Below are 18469 nucleotides of genomic sequence, written 5' to 3' on the forward strand. Positions count from 1 at the left end.
CCTCCAATATTTCTTCAGTGAAAATAGGGGCATCCTAAGGAAAAGCAGGACATTCTGGGATCAAATCAGAAATGTCCCCCTTTTCCTTAGGACACCCCCATTTTCATTGGAGAAGTGTTGGGGGATATGGAGTTATGTAACTATACAACCTTTAGAAAATATCTGAAGGTGGCCCTGTACAAGGAAGTTTTTTTTTTTTAAAGTAGTTAAAATGTTTTATTATGTTTTTATATACTATGTTGGAAGCCACCCAGAATGGCTGGAGCAACCCAGTCAGATGGGTGAGGTATAAATAATAGTTTATGTTTATTAAATAATATTTCCCTATTTTTATTAGAGAAATGTTGGAGGGTATGCACATGGGCAGTGCTCTCTTTCTAGAAAAATAGGTGCCGGTACTCAGTATGCAGTTGTTGCAGTAACTGCCACACTTTTTAACAACAGAAAAGAGGTGCCCTTGAGGACCTCCTGAAAAAAAGCACAGCTCGTGGGTGAGGCTGGTCTGCAAACTGATTCAAATCTCTCCCCCATTCCTGGCCAGGCTAAAGAGTACTCTTGGGAATGTGATCTTTCTGTTGACTTCGCCAGGACTGCACACAAGAGCAGCCTGAGCCTTTCTAGTTGTGAGGATTCACTTCCGCCTCTGGTGCCTCTCGCAAGATGGCGTCTTGAGTGCCCTCGGTGGCGGCGCCCCCTGCAGCTTCAAGATGGCGCACTTCCACCCGACCTTATCCCGCAGCGCCTTTCTCCAGAGGGCAGCGATGCTGGAGGAGGAGCAGCTGCAAGCGGGCGCCGTCGCGGACCTCCGGTTCCTTAGGTACCGTAGAGCAGTGTTTCCCAAACTTGGGTCTCTAATTGTTTTTGGACTACAACTCCCATCATCCCTAGCTAGCAAGACCAGTGGTCAGGAATGATGGGAATTGTAGTCCAAAAACAGCTGGAGACCCAGGTTTGGGAAACACTGCCGTAGAGCATGTGCAGAGGGCGCCACACACCCACCAACGGGGGAATCTCCTAAGCAGCACACTCCAAACCGGCCACCTCCCTCTCCCAGAGTCTCTCTTTTGGAAGGGCTGCTTGGAGCCTCCATGGCTCAGCGCAGTCTGCCTGCAGGCGATGGCAGGACTTCAGGAGCGGGTGGACGCTGCGCCCCAAGTCTCCAGCTCCATGAGCACGCTGCATCGGCCCAGAGGCAGCCCCCATGTGCTGCAGCAGTCTACCCCACCGCTTCCATTGAGTGAGACAGGGGAGTGGGATATTTTTATTTTTAAGGCAGAATCGGCGTCTGTTTCTTATTACACCTCGAGCGCTCTTCTCGGGAGATCTCAGTGAGTGCCCTCGGGGCCGTCGTAAACCCCCGAGTGGGAGGAGAGGACTCGGGGAGGGCTCTGGTGAGACAACTCTGTTCCCGGAGAATGAGGTGGGCACCCTTGCCAGAGGTGGGAAGAGGGATGGGAGACACCGACATCCTTCTTCACCGCCTCTGTCCTATTCTTGGAGGGCAGGGGAAGAACCAGGTGAGGAACAACTCGTTTACTGAGAGGTAGAAAGCCTCTGTTTGTGGAGGCTCCACCATGCTTGTGTAGCTTATGCCTGTGGACAAACTTTGCTGTGCTTAGGGATACGAGTGGCATCCTCTGGCTTCTAGCACCGCGAAGGCTTGCTATAATAAACAATAAAACATGACACTATGCTCAGAAGTCATATATTTCTCTCTCTGTCTGTCTCTCCAGTATATTAATTAAAAACCCAGCCTTTAACTGATTTTGATTTAATTTTAATATGCTTGTGTTGATAAATTTATTTACATTAAAGTCAGATTTCCTTTCCAAACAATTATGTATATTTACGAGAAGCACAGCAGAAAAGAAACAAAAGCAATCTTAAGTGCTCCACACATGCTTATCAGATTGCTGCCCAGTATTGTTTTTCGTCGCATAGTTTGCCAGTTCTGTGCACATCTGAGGGATGAAAATAAAAGAAAAATACTCCACCAGGATTTCCACAATAGAAAATTTAAATTAAGTTGTCACTTAATTTTAGTTTAAATCCTGTTATCCCGAATTGTACCTTCCCCAAGAATGCATTATTTTGAGCCATCATTCTTTTGATCAAGGAGGTGGGAAAATGTTGAAGATGAATGGTAAACCCATATGGCCTGTTTAGAATTCTAGTTGCTTATACATTTTCTAGTTCATAGGCTTAGAAAGCTAACAACCACCCAGCGAAAACCCACAAGAACAGTGCTGGCCTGATACAATGCTTACAGGTAAAAGCCTGGTTAGAAAATTAGATCACTCTTTGCCATACTAAGCCCTTACGGCAGAGCTTTCTAAACTGTGTGTAGTGACATATTAGCATTTCAGCTGCAGTGTGTAGATGTGTGACATGAATGCGTTCATTTAACCTCCAGTTTGCTAGTACAGTGGTAGCTCAGATTACAAACATTTTGGGTTACAAACTCTGCTAACCCAAAAGTAGTACCTTGGGTTGAGAACTTTGCCCCAGGATGAGAATGGAAATTGCACGCTGATGGTGTGGTGGCAGTGGGAAGCCCCGTGAGGTTAAGAACAGTTTCAGGTTAAGAACAGACCTCTGGAATGAATTAAGTTTGTTACCTGAGGTACCATTGTAAAGCTGAATTACTGTGTCGCGAAATGATGCATGTCTAAAAAGAGTGTCACCAACATGAAAAATTTGGAAAGCTCTGCCTTACGGGAATTATCTTTAAACAACAACACACACTTCTGAATGCAAATAGTGAATTGTCCTTTAGGTGACTGTCACCTGTCATGTGTCTGAACTTCAGTGTGACGTGCTTCACGCTGTAAATAAAGTTGCGCCCCATTTGTTACCAAAGAAGTAGCACATCATCAGATTTCCTCTTCACTAAAATAAACTTTCCAAACTACAAGACAGAGATTTAATATAAGCTTTTTAAATCAAAACGGGGATTGAATTACAACCAAAAGTTACACCTGGAGGAGAGGTGGGAAAGGGGCTGGCCAAGGTTCCCATGGGGTCCAGGAGCTTAGCTCAGGACCTGGTTCAGGCCCTGGTTCATATGAAGATAAGCCTAAAGGAGAAAGTTCATCTGAGTCACATGCAGAGTGCTTTTTCTTCACCACTGAGTAAGGAAAGACAGTCCCGTGGATTGCAGGGGGTGGGAAGTATGGCATGGCTAAGGGAGCGGCTTCTTCCCATCTCAGAGGGATGTAGAATCTTGTGCAGCATCGCTGCCCTCTAGCCCCACCACTGCCCCCTTGGTGCCCAGGGGGCATGGGTAGCTCTTTCCCTCCTCAGGACTCGGGAACTCTTGGTAGTAACGGATCCTGTGTTGCTGGTGCTGCTGCTGGTGGTAGTGAGGGAGGCCCCGGCCTGCTCCGTTCCCCTCCGTGGCACCAGCTAAGCGGAAGCCTTCCAACCTGCCCGCTTTGGGTGGTTCATTCCCCCGGCGGCTTTTCTGCAGCAGGCCGTCAAGCATTTTTTGGGCCGACTGGTAATCCAGGTGGGGTCCTCCTGATGTCTTCTCCACCAAGCCAGGGCTCCAGGAGACCTCGCCATCCTCAGAGCTCTCAGAGCTGCTCATTTCTGGCACCATCTCCTCAAGCTTCCCACTGGGTGGCAGGTTGGTGGGGGAAGGCAGGTGGGCTGCTTCAAAGACCTCTGGCTGCAGTGTGGGCAAGGCTGGGAAATGGCTGCTGGGCCCCGGCGGGGCCACCAGGGCCTCCTGCCTCAAGTATAGGAAGCGCGGGGCTGGGAGGGGACAAAGCGGGGCTGCTTCCTCCTCCCCACTGCACTCGCTTTCTGTCGAATTCGTGTCTTGCGTTGAGAACGTGGTGGACTTCTGCTTCCAGGGGATGAAGGCTGTGGCCCGGCTGTGGCTCTTGCTGTGTCTCTTTGGCCCTTCTGGGGATGGTGCCACCAGAGCTGCTTCATACTTCAGCAGAAGGCTCCTCTCCTCGCTAGGCCCGGCTGCTGTGTCCGATTCGGAGCTGCAGCCCAGCTTGCTGGTTTCGGTGGCCGAGTCGGACTGGTTGGAGGTGGTTTGCGTCTCAGAGGCGCCGTCCATGAAAGCAGGAGGGGGTGCGACATCCAGAATGTGCAGAGAGCAGAGGCTGTCAGAGGGAGACTCGTCCTTCCCACTGCGCCGCTGCTTTTCCAGGCTGGGCTTTGCCAGCAGCCCTGAGATCTGTGAGTGGAGAGACAGCAAAGACCATTCGGACCATTTAGGTAATGGCCTTCCCTCCCAAAAAAATCCCAGCAGGTCTTGTAATTGGAGGATATGCTATAAGTATGTTTGGCCCTGTAAAGTGGAACAGATTCAGAGGAGAGCAGTTTATGCACATTCAAGATGTGTACAACCGTGTATAAACACATCACGCTGAATCCTGAAGTCACTGAAATATCACTAAAAGGGTGGGACAGGGATGGAGTGGTTTGTTTGCAGGGGGTTTTCAATGGGTTTCAATTCTATGTGATTTCATAGACGTGTGTGGTGCCTTGGAATGTAAGACCTGCATAAACGGAGAGCTGCCTGTATGGAAAATGAGGACAAGTGGAAGGAGCTGGATAAGAGAAGACTGGGACAACAATAGCAATGGCAAATATTGGAGGGGTTCTTGCCAGCAACAAAATCACACACAGCAGTGGGAAAAGGCTGCTTCTCTTCTCTGCTGCCCCAGAGAGAAGGCAGGACTAGATCTAAGGGGGTTTCAAGAGAGAAGCAAGAGGGCAGTAGGAGAAACCTCTTGATGGATAAGTGAGATCAACCTAAGCTGGGGGGTGCTGGGCTCCCCTCCTTTAGAGGTCTTGAAGTAGAATTTCAAGAGCCTTTTGTTGGGAATGGTCTCGCACTCTGAATTTCCCCCGCTAGAGTAGTGGGGCAGAGGAAATTGGACCTCCCATGATTCAAGTCCTCCTCCATTATTCTGTTGTTATACCTTTCTCTCCTCACCCCCTCACCCCAAAAAAGTACGTTGATCAAAGTACTCACGTTAATTTTCTCCAAGGTGCAAATCGTGTTTTGGGCACTGATCAGCCTCTCCAGCAGCTCATTGATCCGCTGGTTCAAAGTTTGCTTTTCTTCAGCCATGCTCTGAGCCTGTTGTGAGGAAAGCATGGGGCGGGGAGGCAAGTCAGCAAAGGAGGCCAGAAAGAGAGAGAGCAGCAAGACATAATAATACAAATAGAATACACTCTAATCAGTGCTGCAAAGTGTAACTTAATTAAATAAGTAATTTAAATATGTTTCTTGAGACAAGCCTGGGGGCCAGTTACTGTAAGGGAGACAGGGATGCAGAGGAATAAAATGTAATAATAAAAAAGCAAAAACAGCTATGTGTTTGAGCATCTTGGGGTGGATCCATCTAGAATAGACCCACAAAGATAAATGGGCCTAAGTGAGTCTTGCTGTGCATCTATTTCAGTGGGTCTCAGTGTTGTCTTTTCTTTTTACAACCTTATTCATAGGGCGCTGGGTTGGGCTCTGAACTTAATGGTTCCAGAATAAGACAAAAAAAGCTCTGCTTTTCAAATAAATAATTATATTCCTTCTCTTCTTCCAACAAGATCCATTAGTTTGACCATATAATTCGTCTCCCATACTTTTAGGAGCTGCTACTATAAAGAGGCAGGGTGGTGAGAATCTTTTTCTCACTAACAGATGGACGTGTGGCTGCTAAAAAAGGAACCATCATCTTGATAACTTCATGCATGTTTTGACATAGCACAGGGGTATAGTTCCCAGTGGCGATGTATTTTTGCTTTTTGCCAGTACGTATAATATAATGGCGAGAACCAAATTTATTCATTCAGGTTTTTTATGTTTCCCTTACAATAATCTGAAGTCTGTCTTCCAGCAGCTGATTAGTGAGCCGTGTGTTGGAATAGTCTTCCTGAAGCCTGAAAGGAAGGAAATACAATCATGACAGCAAAAACTCTGAGCCAAAGTCCTGCACAAAATTACTCTATATATTAATATATCAATTGGTTGCATGAATCCAATTGAAGCATCTTTTGCTCCTTCCCCAAAGGACGGGGCTTTGAGAGCAAACTCCTCCCCGCCACATGCAGGTTGGCCTGGGAAAAGCTCTTTCACAAATCCTGAATACAGGATGAGCCCTGACCGCTGTGCTTTTGACATGTCACCTGCTGAATTTTTCTTTTAGAGCGTCCAGTTCGTCCCAGGTTTTCTGCAGGTCTCGCTGAGCTGTTCTGGGTTTGGCATCTGCTTCCTCCTTCTGCGCTGGGGATGCTGGCTCCTGCTCCTGTGAGGGCCTATAATGACAGTAGAGAGTGCGTACATGAGATGGAGAAGCAATTCTAGCAAACAGCAGCAGAGGATCCAAATCTCTGCAGGTGGTAGGCGGTTTGATACCTGCAGCTGCAGTGTCTTAAGCAAGCAGCAGCAGCAGCAGCAGCAACAGCAGCAAGAAAGGGAGCAGCAGCCAGGGCAACCGCAAAGCAGGTAGAACTTTTACCACTGGCTCCCTGCTTTGCTACTGCTGCCCCATGAAGGGAGGGGATAGGTGCTGGAAGATGATCCCTGGAGGAAGACCCTGGATCAACCAACTACTGATTTGCATACTCACACAGGTTGTTCTGCCTCTGCCAGCAGCTCCTGGAGATAAAAAAAGAGAAAATTACCCGTATTTTTCGCTCTATAAGACACACCAGACCACAAGACGCACCTAGTTTTTGGAGGAAGAAAACAAGAAAAAAAATATTCTGAATCTCAGAAGCCAGAACAGCAAGAGGGATCGCTGCGCAGTGAAAGCAGCAATCTCTCTTGCTGTTCTGGCTTCTGGGATAGCTGCACAGCCTGCATTCGCTCCATAAGACACACACACATTTCCCCTTACTTTTTAGGAGGGAAAAAGTGAGTCTTATAGAGCAAAAAATACGGCAATCTCCATACTTTCATTTTTAAATTATTCTTTAAAGCAAAGATACTACCACTTAAGATTGTGACAACAGGTTTAAACACACACACCTACCAGATGAGTCAGTGTCCCCAACTCCAGAAACATTTTCCTATGCATTAGAGGAGAAATAGGATTGCATCTTCCCAACTTGGACATGCCCTGCCCCAAATCTGGGAACAATGAGCCAACGTTATAGAGTGGTTATCCAATACAGCTACATGCAGAATACTGATTGCTTCACATCAAAAAGGATATTGTAGAGACCTTTATGATTTTTAAAGTCTCCATCATGTTCCCCCACCTGTAGTCTTCTCTTCATCATCCCCCACCCAAAAAATTAGCCTTTCACAAATGGGTCTTCCTGAAACCCCCTAATCATTTTAGTCACCCATTTCTGCACCTTCCCAAGTATTCATTTTGGGATGCGATGGCTAGAACTGGGCACCATATTCCAAGTGCGGCCTCCCCATAGGTTTATGAAAAGGGATCAGAACATAGCCGGGTAAGGCCACGTGCCATTAAAGGTTTGTGCTCTCTAGTTAGCCAAATGAAAAACATAGTGTGTGGCCTTTGAAAATGCACAGGAAATACAAGTTCAAGTCCCTCCTAAATTGTGCGGCTCGACCTCAGGTTATCAGACCCTGTGGCCTGACTGACCATGTATAGAGTGCTTTTCCGTCATTGAGATTTAATGGGCCGCCTAGAAGGTGTCAGCCTTTGGCAGCTCACCTGGCTTTTGTTAATGGTGTGGGGCAGCAGGTTGGCAGGGAAAGGCACTCCGAGGAGGAAACCCCACAGGCCCCTACCAGGCCCCCATACCTTGCTGTTGTGCATCCTCTTCTTCGCGGCTACACCCTCGTGCTCTTCCAGGGGGTTGGCTTTCTCGGCTGTCCCTCCGGTGGGAAGGCCCTTCTCTGCTTTCTTGAGGGGCTGCTCCAGCCTCTTGGCCTCCTGCCCGTGTCCACCTTTGGCCTCGCTGGGCTTCTTCGGCCGCTTGGCTGCCTCTCCTGGCAGCTTAGGCAAACTCCCCAGCTTAACTGGCAAGTGAGCGAAGGGCGCCAGTTCCGGACTGGTACTGGCCTCATCTGTGGCCCTGCCAAAGGCCAGGCTGGCCTGGGGTCGGCTGTGGGGGCTGGGAAGGGCGTCCGCCTTGGCCTCGGCCTGCCCCGTCCTCCTCCTTGCTGCTGCCTCTGCTTTCGCCTCAGCCATCTCCAGCAAGGACCCAGGGGAGCTGCCTTTGCTGCTGGAGCCTTTTGAGTCTGACCCATCGGTGCTGGGGGCCTTGCTGGCCAGGGAGGGCTCTGGGGGCTTCCAGCCCAGCGAACTGAGGCTGGAGGGGCTCATCACCTGCTGGGTGATCTCGTTCAGGAACTCTGAGAAGCGGAGCTTCTCCTCCACCAGCTTCATCCTTTCCGTGACGGGGGGCTTTTTGGGGGTGCTCAGATCCAAGCTGTTTGGGGGCTGCTTCTCCCTCTGGAGAGGCCTAGCAGGCCCGGGGGCAGACGGAGGCTCCTTCCCTACGGACCGCACAGTGATGGTTTCAATGGACTTGGCCTTCCTCAGCCAGTCGCCACCGGCCACCGCCCCGTTTTTCAAGATGCCTTTGCTTGGCACTGGAGCCCCGGTGTAGTGGGGCTGTCGCGGGGCCAGGATTTCCGTCTGCTCGCTGAAGGCGAGGCTGCGCTCCAGGCTAGTGGCCTTGTAGAGGTGTCTGTCCACGCTGTCGGGTTGGCCAGGCTGCGACTGCAGGCCATGACGGTTGCCCAGCCGGTCGGCACTCTTGCTCTGTCCTTTCCTCAAGCGGCTGAAGGAGCCGGGAGCTTCCTCCTCCTCAAACTCCGCCATTTCTTCCTCCCGACTGCGGCGGAAGGCCCTGGCTTCTCCCGAAAGGTCCACGCAGGACTGCGAGTGCTGGGGGTGGTAGCGAGGGCTGGTCAGCAAGAAGGCCTCTTTGTCCAGGCTGGCTTCAGAGGACCACGAGGCCGAGCTGGAGGCTGAGGAGGAGGCCGAGGTGGAGGAGGCCGAGGATGACGAGAGCGTGGAGAAGTGGCCGCTCCGGCTCTCGGCCCACTGCTGGTGGCAGCTGCTGCAGTCCCTGAGCCCCAAGTCAGTGGAGGAAGAGGAGCAGGCCCCTTTGTTCTCCTTGGTCTGCCGGACAGGTGTGAAGAACTTTTCCATGACCTGCAGCTTCCCAGCCGGAACGTCTCCGTTGCTGCCCTTGTCGCCCTCCCAGTGGACGGGGGAGAACAGCCCGGCTTCCTCTTGGGCTCTCTTGTAGGACTTTCGGCGGATGGCTGAGGCACTCATCCTGGAAAACTGGGCTCCGCTGGGCTCCCTCTGCTGCACCGACTGCCAAGTCTCTCCCTGCCTGACTCGATTATTTAACCACCCCGCCTGGCTCAGTGGAGCAGAAGTGGGAAATGTCAATATGATGGGCACTGGAGCATCTCATCAAGCGGGGAGAAGCAGGCCGAGCTGTTATGACATATGGTTTGCCTCACCCCTCTCCCGCCCTGCTCATAGATTCATGGAATCGTAGCTAAACAAGATTATTACCTACCACATAAGACAGACCTTCCAAATGTCTCTGTTTTCCAGGGACAGTCACAGATTTACAGAAGCTGTCCCTGTTTCTGATTTGATCCCAGAATGTCCCACTTTGCCTTTAATTTGCGAAATATTGGAGGGTATAAGGGGCCTTGGGTCGGTACAGAACTACCAGAATGCACATGCTGGGGTGGCCTTTCTCTGTTGGCCAGCTATGGTAACTACTTCCAGTTGCTATCCGCTGGCCTGGGAGAACGAGACATTGGCCAGCACTCTGGCTGCCCCACAGCAGGATCCTGGGCCTCATATGCCACCCCAACATTACAACTGTAAATAACCTTATGGTCTTGTTTTACTAATCTCTGCTTCTGTGTGTCATCTTTGGCACTTGGTCAATGAGGAATAGAGGAATAGATTTTGGAGCCAATGCCTTAAGTCCAGCTTATCATAGGCAAGGATGAGCAACAAGGATGTTCAGCTGCTGTGAAACCACTGCGCCAGGTTTCTGTATCTAAGCTGGAGTTTGCACAAGGCTTAGCCTGTATCAGCACACACCACCACACAGATTGGCCATTTAGACACAGAAAATCAACAGTTATATATATATATTTTAAAACGACCAGTGGTACCCATTCCTGCACACTATTGTTGTGATGGTACACGTGAGAGATTGCAGGAGGAACGATCTAGGCTCAGCCAAGCCAATGAAGCACCCAAAAGTACCAGTACATAAATATGTGTATACCTGAGAGCGTTTTTCCTGGCCTTTAGGCTACTGTATTAATACAATATTGATGCATTGTGGCATGTGAGGAGGGAGTACAATCCCGTAATTAAATGTTGGAGTTATTTGATGCCACTTTATGTATCACCCATAGATATTTACAGAGCAAACTTTCTGCAGTCTGGGTTGAGACATTTGCCATCATCATGACTTTCAGGTCTTCTCCAAGGGTTAAGACTGCCTCCTGCAATAACCCCCTGGAGGCAACTCGGAAAGCTTTAAGCCAAGCAGGAGCTCCCCCCGCCTCTTGTCGCCAGCAATAAGCAAAGATCGATAGTGCGGCTCCTCTGCCCTCGAGCAGTGACACTGGCAAGGTCACACGTGGCCTTGCTATGTGGTTGCTCCTCTGTGACTGGCAGGAACTCAATGGGTAGCAAAGACGCAGAGCAGGTTAAAGCCAAAGAGAAATTACTGTAATCTGTACAGCAGCACCCAATCGCCAGAGCTCTCCCCTTCCCCTAACTGCTCCATCCATTGAAACAGCACCGTTTGCAGGATTTATCAATTACTATGACAAATCCAACATCCAGGAGAGGAAGCTCTCTCAGGTCTTATTTGGCAGTTTAAGACATTTGACAAAAATGCTTCTCACAACTTAGTCAACAGCTAAGCCCACCCTATGTGGATGCCAGGATCTTGATCCATCCCTTCTGTATCTTTTGGTGGGACAACAAGAGAAGCATTTATAGGCAGCTGCTCTCCAGTATCTCAGATAGAGATCTTCTCCAGCCTGACCAGGAGATGCTGAGTATGCTCTGGTGTTTCCTTTTGGGGGGGGGGACTACTTATATGCAAATACATATGGAATGAACCAATTGATTAAGACTCTTTAGATAGATCAGTTGGTTAGTGTGGTGCTGATAATGCCAAGGTTGCAGGTTCAATCCTGCATTGCGGGGGCTGGATTTTAGGATCCCTTCCCTTCTACGATTCTGAGTTTCATAGAGCAATGGTGTGAAACTGGTACCCACCCTCCCATCCACAAAGCTTGCTGGACTACAACTCCCATAATTCCTGACCACTGGTCACACTGACCAGAGCCAATAAAAATCAGAGTCTAACATCTGGAGGGCCAGTTTCCCTATGCCTGTTGGTGCTGAAACAAAGTGCTTCCTTCTCACTTTAAGAACACTTACAGGTAGCATTTGATAGGTAAAGGTAAAGGGACCCCTGACCATTAGGTCCAGTCGTGACAGACTCTGGGGTTGCGGCGCTCATCTCGCTTTATTGGCCGAGGGAGACGGGGTACAGCTTCCGGGTCATGTGGCCAGCATGACTAAGCTGCTTCTGGCGAACCAGAGCAGCGCACGGAAACGCCGTTTACCTTCCCGCTGGAGCGGTACCTATTTATCTACTTGCACTTTGATGTGCTTTCGAACTGCTAGGTTGGCAGGAGCAGGGACCGAGCAACGGGAGCTCACCTCATTGCGGGGATTCGAACCGCTGACCTTCTGATCGGCAAGTCCTAGGCTCTGTGGTTTAACCCACAGAGCAAGCAGCTGAGAAGCTTTGGGTCTCCCCTTTCAAACTGTTAAGATATATCAGGTCCCCTTTTACTCACACGTGTGGGCAACTAGCCTAAAAGGTCAAGTTAAATTCTACGTAGCCCAAAGACACACACACTTTCTCACGTCATCAGCTGGCAGGCTGCAGTTGATTTGCTAATACATGAATGGAACGGCAGCCAAATAAGATTCTCCTTTGATCGCAAGCCAGAACAATGCAGTAACGGAAACAGGGCAGAATTGGCATCCAGGATGGTTGTAGTGTCCAGCTGCTGAGCTGCTGGTAGGCAGGTGTTTTAGAAAGTCAAGCCTAACCCTATTCACTCCCCCTCCTGTGGAAGGACCATGGTTCAGTCTTAGAGCATCTGCTCAAGACCGTTTGCACAGGCCTTCTCTAGTTTGGTCACAACAAGGATAAGCTATGCTGAACCTGCTCTAAGCCACACTGGAAATGCATTCCACCATCTCTCCAACTTCTGGCATTGTCTTTTTATTGAAAACTGAGATTTCCAGGGAAGTTTAACTCTGTGGCGCCATTTCACGTTTTCTTTCTCTAAAAGCAGGCAAGAGCTCTCAATCTTGTGGAGACTGAGAGAGAGAATGACTTTCTTCATCCTCCGAGGAAGCTCTTAGCCAAGATGAGGTCTTAGCCAGAGACTTTGCTGCTCATACGTTCCACCGCTGTTATTACTCTAGCGCTCTAACAAGCCCAAAGGCTCTTCTCTGCTGTGTAGAACTAGCAGCTTGATTCTTTGGATCCTGCCAGCAGATGTGGCACATTAAGGAAACTTGCCCTGCGTGGACTCTTGCAACAGTAGTTGGTGAGGTATGCATTTATCATGATTTAAAAGTCATTTATTATGTACACATCAATATAAACACTCTGGACAAGACCAGCCAGCAGAACTACAAAGGAAAACCAGGAAAGGATGAACATGGAAGTATTTTTTTTATTAAACATATTATTGCTATAAAATATTTTGAACCCAAACATGGCACGCTTCCCTCACTGCCCAACCCTCCCAGTAATTTGTGCTTTTTGACATTTCTGCTAGCTTATACAACACACTGCGTCACCATGAAGAAACTCTCCAAACCAACCAATGGAGCAGGTGTACATGGGGGAGTTATTTTTCCAACAGGGAAATGTTAGCATGAAGTGAGGGAATGCCCATTATTTCTTCTGTACTTACTCTTAAACAAGTGCACTGAGAAACAGAAACACAGCCAGAGAAAACGAGTGAAAGAGCCTCAGGCAACCACTCCACCTCACCATTAACAAGTACATGATAAGAATTATCAACCATGGACTAATGTCACTCTGTTGGTGACATTTCACTGCAAAAAAAGTAGTAATAAAATGTATCGGCTCTAAAAATCAAGAAGAGCTGGTATTTCACTCTATGCTCCAAAGTAGGAATTACAAATATCTAGAGTCTAGAAAGCCAACACAGAATATTTTTTAGAAAAACCCACTGAATTTAAAAATACAGCAATGTTCTGGTGGTGCAATGATACCTTAACACATTTTGAATAGTCCAAGTAATTATTTACCTGCCAACCTATGAAGAAAAGGATAAACAGCCTTTTAAAAATACAGAATGAAAACAGAATGAGCACAGGCAGATCACGCAGATGTGATGTTTCAAATGCACAAAACAGGCTATTTAGCAAGTATTACATGGGATGCAGCCAGAAGCTATTGTTCTTGCCTCCGCCAGTGTCAGAACTCAAGGGAAAGTCATCACCCAGCAGCTGGACCTGTACAACATTATTATCCAGTTTGCAATTTGCCACCAAGTCCACCTGGCAGCAAAGAGATGTACTGCTTTCTGGGTTTGGAGAACCGGAAGAGCTCCACAGGACAAGCCCAAAATCTGTGAATAAAGAGCACTCAAGGAGCAGACAGGCAGCGCTCCAGTGAAAGAGGAGCCTTTATTCCACAAGGAGGTCAAATCTCTCTGCTTCTTCAAACTCCGCGTTCATCTGGGCTGCCCATTCATCCAGCTGTGATACCTGAAAAGGAACAGAGAGGCTTCAGCTAAAAGGGTGGATCCACTTTGGTGACCCTACAAGATAACAGTCACTGGTGTCCAAACTTTTTTCAAAGAGGATCAGATTTGATGAAGTGAAGGGCTGTGAGGGCCAACCCTTTTTTTTAGGATTGAAGTTGTTGAGCTTTTTTTATTTAGGGTTGAAATTGTTAATCCTTTTTTAGGATTGAAGCTGTTGATATTTTTAAAGGATTTTACCCCCGGAAATAAACTGCCACATGGGCCAGATTAGGTCCCTGAAACAGACTTTGGACATGCCTGGTCTTGGGGCAGCAAAGTGCCAGAAAGGCCAACAGTTTAGCAGTTTAGGGAGTAATGAAATTCTGTGCTCTAGAGAATTAAGCAAATTTGAAATGTACATCTTAGTGAATGAACTGTGTGTGGTTAAAAAAGATTCAAATAATATAAAAATAAGCAAACCCATGTTATAGTTTAGCCATATTATAAGGCCCTGTGGAACTGCGCTTGTCACCCTTTTTTAAAAATAGGAGGCTGTACTTGTTAAAATCCCAAAACTCCCTGCCAAGGTGATCCAAGTTCTGAGACAAGTAAGACTGAACTCTACCACTGGAAGGGCTCTGCAAATTAAGAACATGAGCCTACAATTATTCTGCTAGATACGGGGATGGGAAAACATCTAAACAGGGTGCTAACCATTGGGCAATGCTACTCAGCAGAAGCAGCTTTCAAGACCTTAGCAAATATGGCCAATCATTTCCTGTCTCCACACATGCACCTTCGAGGCAATGTTTGAAATTCCCCAGGTGTTTTGCGACTGGGATGTGTCCAATTGCAACTGTGGAAATCTCAGGATGCCAGGTTGGCGACTGACATCTCCCATCAGGATGGCTCTCCAGCTTTCTTAAGCAGGTAAGCAAAAGAGCTTATTTATTGCATTTACACTCCACCTTTTCCCCCGAAGGAGTACAAGGTTCACCCACCCCTAGTGAATTCCTACAATGACCCTGTGATGTAGATTAAGAAGCTATGACTGGTCCAAGGTCACCTAGTGAGCTTCATGACTGAGTGGGGATTTGAACCCTGACCTTCCAGGTCCTAGTCCGACACTCTAACCACTACACTACCATGGCTTCCTACAGTACTTCTGCTTTAGGGGCAGCTATATAAATTAAATCAGTGAATAAATATGGGGAAAGTAAAATGTCACTCAGAGAAGGATCTGAAATATTTTCCTTGAAGCCTGAATTTGTTTTATTCTAGATTGTTTTATTTGATATTTGAATATTAATAACAAAAAATTTCACTGGGGCCAGAGCGGGGGAGACGCCTAGGCATTCCATGGTGGTGACTATAACCTAGATTTAAGGGGCCATTGAGTGATTAGCTTATATATCTGAGTTCCTAACATTGCTTCCAGGATTGCCAGGATGTGGCCATTTCTAGCCCTCCATGGTGCAACTTCAATAGCAAATAACTAGATATAGCACTTTAAAGTACTCGATAAGGCTTCCTGTGCATTATTTAGTTGAGATCCTTACAACAAGACCATGTTACACTTTACACAGGTGTAGGGAAATATTTTTCAGCCACAAGGCCAGATCTTTATCTCTCCAATCCCTGGGAAGCCCAATTTGACAGATGGTTGGGGACCCCCACATGTCAATCACTTGACATTGCAGTGAAGTTAGGCAACTCTTTTCTTTTCAGCAGTGGAGCCCCAGGAGCCCAGTTGGTGCAGACTTGAATGTCCATGTTATGTCCCCCTTTCATGCTTCCCACACTCCGTCTGAAATGTTATACTTACATCAAATTGTGGCATCTTCTTCTTCCTTCGTTTTTCCCTGACAAATGAGATACCTGGGATGTCTGTGTCTCTCTCATTGATGGCTCCAGGCTCTGCCGCTGTTGACTTCTGGGGAACAGCTGTGTTCACAGGAGAGATGTTGGCGAGCTCACCTGGAACCAGAAGCTTATCAAAGCCAAAAAGTGTTTGCCGCTTGACTGGGCCATGGGTAGGTGTGGAAGTGTCCGACAGGCCGGAGCTGGGAGACTCTTGTCGCCTCCCCAGGAAACTGTGGCTTAAGGGGTTCTCCAGGCGGCTGTAAGACCGGCGTACTCTTTTTGGCCTGGCCAGTTCTTGCTCGTCATCAGCGCTGACTGGGGGCAGGAGGTCGGTCCCTGCTGGTAAGGCCTCGGCCTCAGGATGCAAAGAGCTGTGCAGGGGAGAAGGCTTCAGTTCCACCTCGGCATTACTTTCAACCTCTGTGGTTCTCAGAGGAATGTTTTCAACCTCTGTGGCTCTCAGAGGAATATTTTCCTTGTCTTCTTTTAATGAATTCTGTAAGAGGAGATGCAAGCTTAACCTTCAATAGGAAAGGCTTCTGCAGGTGACAGACTTAGCACGCTATGCTGAATAATGCTGAAAAGAGTACTCCAGCAAGAATGCCAAATGATTCACTAATTTCAGCTGATTAGCTACCTGCCTTGGAACAAATTAATTTAAGCCTATTTGCATATAGCCAAAGTAACAATGTTATGTGCCTTTCAGGTATCAAATATATCCCTATTCATTTGTAAATTAACAACCCATCACATTGCGAGTTGGCATCATCTTTAAATAACTCTTTTTTCATTTCCTTGTGGAGCGACACACCAGAATCAAAGAGGCTTAAAATAATAATAATAGGAACAAGTGTGTCCGTCATTTACAGCATCCCTGCTCCAACATTGGCAAGTTAAAGTTCACAGCCCTGATGGAAAGGCGTGGCCTTTCTGTTAACCACAAAACCCGGTGCTTGAGACTTACCCTTGGACTCCGACGAGGAATTAAGGCTGTTTCTTTTATCTGGTTTGGAAAAAGGAAGAGAAAACCCAAATGAAAATGCATTCTGCTGCCAGAACTGCTGCTCCTGTGGATCATGGCGTCTGAGGCAGTTGCCTCCCTGCTTCAGAGGGAGTGCAATCTCATCCAGAACAGGTAACAGAACTATTTCTTAGACATGGAACCATTCTTCCACAGGGCATCTTTCTTGCCAGGATTCAGATTCAGTTAACTGGCCCAGACCAACACTGCATTCAGGGTCTGATCCAGGGTCTGCATGTCCCCTCCTGATCTTAAAATTAAGGTAGATGCACTATACCATTAAAATTTTGTCAGTATTTGGATTTACTTGTTCTTTAAGAGCAAAGTGTAGATGAAAAGAAGAAGTGGTGAGCAGGTGTGAAGGACAGAGTATCACACAACTACAAGCAGCAGGGAGATTTTTTGGTGGTAGCAGCTTTTCCAACTTCCATCAAAAGCTCCAGCATGTCTTCTTTCAGTACAATTCTTCAAAAGATGTTGAGTTATAGTCCAATTCTTAGAGCAACCAGTTACTAAGGAAATTACTAAGGAAATTTGTGAATTTCAAAACAGGAAACTTGATTTAACTATCTTTGCATCTGGTCACCCTAAAGAGTGGAATGTAAGTACAAAAAATTAATCTGAAGGGGATACTATGTTGCAGTTTGGGCTCTAAACTGGGTCCTGGGTGCAAAGGGGCTAAAGGTCAGGGGGAGGAAGAGAGAGAAAGAGAGAGAATCCATGGATGGCTCTCTCTGCACTAGTGGAAAATGGCACCAGGCCTCTAAAACTAAACATACCTGCCGATTTCGTGGCATGATCTTTTTCACAGTGACCGGCCGCATTGCAAATGGTCCAGATGTCTGTGGAGAAGACAAGTAACAATTGGCGTGAGTGTTGAAAGAGAACCTTAGTAGAAAGGGTTATGCTCCTTCTGCACATCAGCTTTCAAAAAAGCACATTGGTAGAAGCAGTCAAAGTTCAAGCAGGAGGAGCGCACCCAGGGAAAACACACAGGCTGAGGCGTTTCCTGCCCTGATCGCAGCCTGGGCAGGAAAACAGGAGAAAGGTTTCCACCCACCAGTTTGCCGCCTGGCACTTTGCTCGCCACCGGACTCGGCTTCCCCTGCCACACGGGCTGAGCCGAGGGCGACGCGATCCTCTCCGACCGGCGCCGCAGCAAGGGAGAAACAGCATCAGCATTAACAGCACCTGCGAGAGAGAGAGGGGGAGGGGCGCTCAGCAGGAGCGAATCCCGGGGGGATCCGCCAAGATCTCCCGCGACCCCCCGGGGCGGCCGCTCTGGATGTTGCTCGTTCCCGCCGCCGCACCAGCAGCGGCAACCCCAGGCGGGCTGGGCTCGGGCAAGACAGACGCACAGTCTGGGGGCAGGATCCCTTCGTGCGCAGCCAGGCCGCCAGCCAACGGGACCCCACAGCCGAGGGGGCCTGAAGGTCGCCCCAAAGGGAGGGAAGAGCGGGGCTGAAGGAGAGACGGAAACGGCCTGACCGACTGCCGCCCCCCACAAAATGGGCGCCTCTTCCTCTCTTTGCCCCCCCCTCCGCCCCTGCTTCTAACGGCCCTCTGGTAACGTGACCCCTCCCCGCTCACCTGCCCGGGCCTCCCCAGCGGAGCGAGCCCTCCTGGGCCCTGCGCGGCCTCCTCCCGCCATTGCGGCCTGCGGGCGGCTTCGCTTCAAGATCCTCTTCGCCGTTGAATTCGCCCGCCACCGCTTCGGCGGAAGTAGCGTAAGGGAAGAGGCGAGGCAAGGGAAGCGAGTCGCCGCCAGCGCCATCTTGGGAGAGGCCGCCGCGGCGCCCCTCGCGGCGCTCTCGCGAGGTTAGCGCCGT

The 18469-nt window shown here is 48.6% G+C and overlaps 2 protein-coding genes and 1 long non-coding RNA gene across 3 annotated transcripts; 1 reads left to right on the plus strand and 2 right to left on the minus strand.

The window, feature by feature from the left end:
• The first annotated feature begins 716 nt into the window (after window positions 1-716).
• Window positions 717-1686, plus strand: LOC309330818. Its single transcript, XR_014151605.1, has 2 exons — window positions 717-830; window positions 973-1686. It is a non-coding gene; the product is annotated as an uncharacterized lncRNA (long non-coding RNA).
• A 75-nt stretch (window positions 1687-1761) lies between these two features.
• Window positions 1762-9233, minus strand: LOC309329766 (uncharacterized protein; the record flags this gene model as incomplete). The annotated part of the gene is made up of 6 exons (XM_081840777.1): window positions 1762-4192; window positions 4997-5104; window positions 5838-5904; window positions 6151-6279; window positions 6594-6622; window positions 7746-9233. The coding sequence occupies 6 exons, from the start codon at window positions 9231-9233 to the stop codon at window positions 3206-3208; spliced, it is 2808 nt and encodes a 935-aa protein (XP_081696903.1). The 3' UTR covers window positions 1762-3205.
• Window positions 9234-12694: 3461 nt separating this feature from the next.
• On the minus strand, window positions 12695-18423 carry CDCA5 (cell division cycle associated 5). Its single transcript, XM_081842510.1, has 6 exons — window positions 18231-18423; window positions 17701-17831; window positions 17420-17482; window positions 16584-16622; window positions 15582-16115; window positions 12695-13778 (listed from the first exon to the last, which is right to left on the minus strand). The coding sequence occupies exons 1-6, from the start codon at window positions 18412-18414 to the stop codon at window positions 13698-13700; spliced, it is 1032 nt and encodes a 343-aa protein (XP_081698636.1). The 5' UTR covers window positions 18415-18423; the 3' UTR covers window positions 12695-13697.
• Window positions 18424-18469: the final 46 nt, after the last annotated feature.

The sequence above is a fragment of the Podarcis erhardii genome, assembly GCF_964252035.2.
Source record: "Podarcis erhardii genome assembly, chromosome: 15".
In the NCBI taxonomy this organism is placed as follows: domain Eukaryota; kingdom Metazoa; phylum Chordata; class Lepidosauria; order Squamata; family Lacertidae; genus Podarcis; species Podarcis erhardii.